Source organism: Aquila chrysaetos, chromosome 11 (genome assembly GCF_900496995.4).
Source record: "Aquila chrysaetos chrysaetos chromosome 11, bAquChr1.4, whole genome shotgun sequence".
In the NCBI taxonomy this organism is placed as follows: Eukaryota; Metazoa; Chordata; class Aves; order Accipitriformes; family Accipitridae; genus Aquila; species Aquila chrysaetos.
This window is the reverse complement of record NC_044014.1, coordinates 31,347,289-31,351,377: the sequence shown is the minus strand read 5'-3', so window position 1 is coordinate 31,351,377 and position 4,089 is coordinate 31,347,289. Positions and strand designations below refer to the sequence as shown.

General features: G+C 43.0%; 1 protein-coding gene across 1 annotated transcript; it reads left to right on the top strand.

The window, feature by feature from the left end:
* Window positions 1-250: 250 nt before the first annotated feature.
* Window positions 251-3,813, top strand: ADIRF (adipogenesis regulatory factor). The gene is made up of 3 exons (XM_030030676.1): window positions 251-465; window positions 2,132-2,194; window positions 3,234-3,813. Exons 1-3 carry the CDS (start codon window positions 405-407, stop codon window positions 3,338-3,340), a joined length of 231 nt encoding a protein of 76 aa, XP_029886536.1. The 5' UTR covers window positions 251-404; the 3' UTR covers window positions 3,341-3,813.
* The last annotated feature ends 276 nt before the right edge of the window (window positions 3,814-4,089 follow it).

The window sequence follows — 4,089 nt, the reverse complement described above, 5'->3', positions numbered from 1 at the left end:
CACTGCTACTTCAGTAGTTTTCCAGCACTTTTTACAAAGCTCCGTTCAGCGGTTTCTCTGTCTTTGGTGGTGGAATGGGGGAGTGGGGGGGTGTGGTTTTGATTTAAAAAAAACAAACCACAAACTTATAAACAAAGACAGCGCAACGAAGCAGAAATCTCCACCCGGCACACCCTCTCATTGGGGAGGGTAAATAAATGGCTTTTCTGTGTGTATTTTCATCTCTCATTCCTCACATTCAAGCTCCACCCATTGTACCAATCACCCCCAAAAGCGTCAGCAGGTCTCCTGGCACATGTATAAAACCAGGACAGGTCAGGACACCCCTCACATGGTGTGCTATACATCACCAGGCACTTAATTTTATTGATGCGGAGGCGTGTCAACACGTGTCAGAAGCCACAATGTCGGGTAAAAACTTCCAGGGACTGAAGGAACAGGCTGAAGGTGCAGCAAAAGATGCTGGTAAGAAAGACTAAATAGCCTTGTATAGTTGTGGGGGGCTTAGCTGCCGCTTTTGCTTACAGAAACCACAATCTGGAGTTACACCGCTAGATTCGCCGGTGCTAGCAGGACACAACTTCCCCTTTTCTTTCTGTTCCTGGGGCCCAAGTTTTGGCCATCGCCTGGAGAAGGCCTCAGGCTGGCCACAGCGCTCAGCTTGGCATGGGCAACCACCTCCAGCCACCCGCAGCTCCCTCAGCGGCTGCTGAGCACCTGCTGACCCTTATCACTCCCCAGCCGGATCTTTAAACTTAGTGTTTTTAGAGCAGTGAAGCCTGTTTTGGTAGGAATAACCTTTTTTATCTAGCATTTACATTGCTCAGGGTGGTCTTTTCTCATGCTGTGTGGAGGTATTTAAACTGCTGTCCTTCTAAGAAGTTGGAGTTAACCTTTGATTAATGTTTGCTACGTGGCCTGACTATCAATGCCTTCTGGTAATAACTACATTGATTGCAATGGCCTGTTTGTAATAGGTAGTACAAGTATTCTGTTGTATTCTTCTCCAGCAGTGATCACCAGACTTTGCGGGGTTTAAAAAACACATCTGTGCACACATTTCTGTCATAGCTCTTCCTATGTTTTAGGGCCAAGCACTGTATTATTATTAGCACTGTGCATTAGAAACCAATTTTTTCAATGCAAAGTATAATAGCTTTTCATTTAAATGAAAAATATCAATATGTGTATAGCTTATGCAAGCATTTTACAGTATATTCCTTACAGTGTTTGTGCACACCTCATTCCTAGCAGGGTGTAATTTTTATCAGTCCTGGATTCTGATCCTGCAAACACTTTGTTGTATAGCTGAAATACGTGAGTAACCTCACTGATTTCTTCAGAGTTACAGTAAGTTTCCGTACACCTGGGAACAAACGTGTAGTAGACCCAGAAACATGATAATAAGCCTTTCTGAAAAACAAAACAGTCCTTGCTGCATCCTGAATATATTCATGCCATTGAGGGGTCACTTCTTCTAGCAAAAGTGATAGGATGGCTATCGCTCTTTCATAAACTATCAGACATCTTACAATTACATAGCATCTCACTTTTTTATGCTTTATATTCTGGACTTGATCTATTACATTTCTGGCTTCTGGTCCTCCTCTTCTTCTATTTATATCTTGTTTGTAAAAATCTCCCTTTTCCTGTCCTGCTCTGTTTAATGCGTTTGCTTCCATTTCAGAAAAGGCACTACTCCCAAACAGCCCGCAAAGAAAATGCATGCTAGATGGCCAAACTTCTCCAAGCAGAATAAGCTAGAAAAATCAATAAAAGCAAGTGTAGTGTAAAATAAGCAACTTGCAGCTAAATGTCATCCTTCAAACTCACTGCTATTCTTTGCTGCTTTATCTCCTTTTTATTTTATCTTCTTATCTGTCACCTATTTGCTGAGCTGACTGTAGGTGCTAGGTGAACACTAAGCTCCTAGCAAGCTGCTCTGGCAACACACAGAGTTCCCAGGGTGCCCATGAGTGAAGCACACAGCCTCAGCCTGCTCCACACTAGCCTTATCTCTTGCCAGGGGCATGTCCTTCTGCGAACATGCAGAAAAGCCAATTGATATAAGGAATTCCTATAAGCCTAAATGTGAACACATGGAAATGAATTTTTTTGTCCTTAATTGCAGCAAACACGTTGGGACAGGCTGCTCAGGATGCAGTCAACCAGATTACAGATGCAAGCCAGAAAGGTAGGACAAATTATGTTCAAATCAAGAAGCAATGGAGCAGCTCAATACAAGCCAGCAGCAGGCAGTGCTCATTCCCCTCTGTCCCGCAGGTGCTCTCAGCCTGAAAGCTCTTGGTTTCAGTGACAAGTTTTGGCCTTTTACAGATCTCACAGGACAGGATTTCAGGATCTGTTCCCTGGTAGCTCCATACATTTACTGGCAGATGTACCATAATAGCTGACTCCCCCCCCCGGCCACCAAGTCCCATGCATGACACTCAGATTTTGGCTTCCTTTATAGAAAACTTATGGGAACAGTGCAGACAAAATTTTGCTCTTCTCTCCTGTGGATTAAGTAACCCTGTGATACATCTTGCTTCCTCAGTCTGGAGGGCAGGGGTCCATCCAGGTTGAGCCCCACGCCAGCACCCAGCGCCTGGGGTCAAATATTAATGATCCCACAGGTGGAAAGGTGCCATCAGGAAAGCATTGGCATCTCGTTTCTGGGGATTGGGAACAAGTTAAACTGAAAACTAAGCTGAATTCTCACCTAATTGTAATACTTTTCTAAGAATGAGGGGAGGATTAGCAACTTCAGGGTCTAAAATGTTTAACGAAAGTCAAAATGCATTGGCAGTATCTCCTTAGAGCAGATACCCTCTACAGCTCCATGATGTGATAAGAAGGCAGGACCTGGGCACTTGTTGACATTAAATGAGGAGGCAGCAATATTGCCAAAATACAGCCGGGATCCCAGAGAAGAGAGAGAGGCTACACTTAGACCAAAATCGATCTGTTCCAGCTTTGTCCCATCATTCATTTCATACTGCTTCAGCTCAGCACCCAAAACTTCCAAGTCACCCCTTCTATTTTGCAGCCCATCCTAAATACATCCTGCCAAACCCAACTATAATCACCTGCAGAGAACCCTTTTTTTAAAAAAGATATATCCCTATATTTTTATAATCTAGTAATTTTCACACTTCCCCCTTCCACCATAAATATTAAACCACGTTGCATTTTTCAAGCTTTTTTTGCTTATCTTTTTTCCTCTCTTGCAGCTATTGACAAGGCTTCCAAGACAGCGCAAGATGGGGTAGAAAAAGCAACTGGACAAGCTGCAGAAGCAATGTCTGGCCTTGGGAAAAAGTGTGGATTTAAGAAATGATGCTAATTTAAACAAAGAGTATTGCATGTAAAAATCTCTCGTTGGTCTGCAATTCCCTACTCCTTTGTGTAGAAGAACGAAACCTGTTTGAGATCTGGATAATTTCTCTCTCTCCAAATACAAAATTTTAAGGCAAAAGGTCCCCCTCATCCTTCATATAGGAAAAATACATCTTTTAGCACATCTCGTAACATCTGTTCACAATCTTCAAAATGGGTCATAAGGCTTCAGCAATCCTATTGCCCTACTCTTACAACAGAGCAATGATTGTTGCTGCATTTGCTGAGTGTATTTACAAAACCTGTGAAAGCATTCATACTCCAGGACACCAGAACATTCATGTGATTAAACTGAGTTTCCTTCCAGTAACCAAAAGTTAAGCAGGGTTTATATTTCATGTCAGTTGTTCGTTTGTTCCCGTCTGCTGTATTTTCAAATTAAGATAAATAAAAGGTATTGTAAGATTTCCACCACCCAGAAATATATCACCTTGTTATGTACTCTCGTTATTTTATCAGGGCTTTCAGTGAAGGATCGCACAATGTCTTGCAATTCTCTTTTGCTCTTTGTTTCAAAGCCCAGTGAGGTCAGTGACCATCCTGTAAGGGAGGTGAGTACTGAATCATTTTGCAGTTTGGCAGACAGACATATGGAAACGAACAGCCCCGCACAGCAGCGGAGCCCCGTGGTCTCGGCAAGCGAATGGGAATTGTGTTGTCCACCCCCTCGTCCTTTCTCTTACGTGTCTG

Bases quoted from the DNA above. Each gene is read 5' to 3' on its own strand.
- ADIRF (XM_030030676.1), top strand. From the start codon at position 405: ATGTCGGGTAAAAACTTCCAGGGACTGAAGGAACAGGCTGAAGGTGCA. The intron at 466-2,131 runs GTAAGAAAGACT...CCTTAATTGCAG, and splicing joins AGGTGCAGCAAAAGATGCTG to CAAACACGTTGGGACAGGCT. The intron at 2,195-3,233 runs GTAGGACAAATT...CCTCTCTTGCAG, and splicing joins TACAGATGCAAGCCAGAAAG to CTATTGACAAGGCTTCCAAG.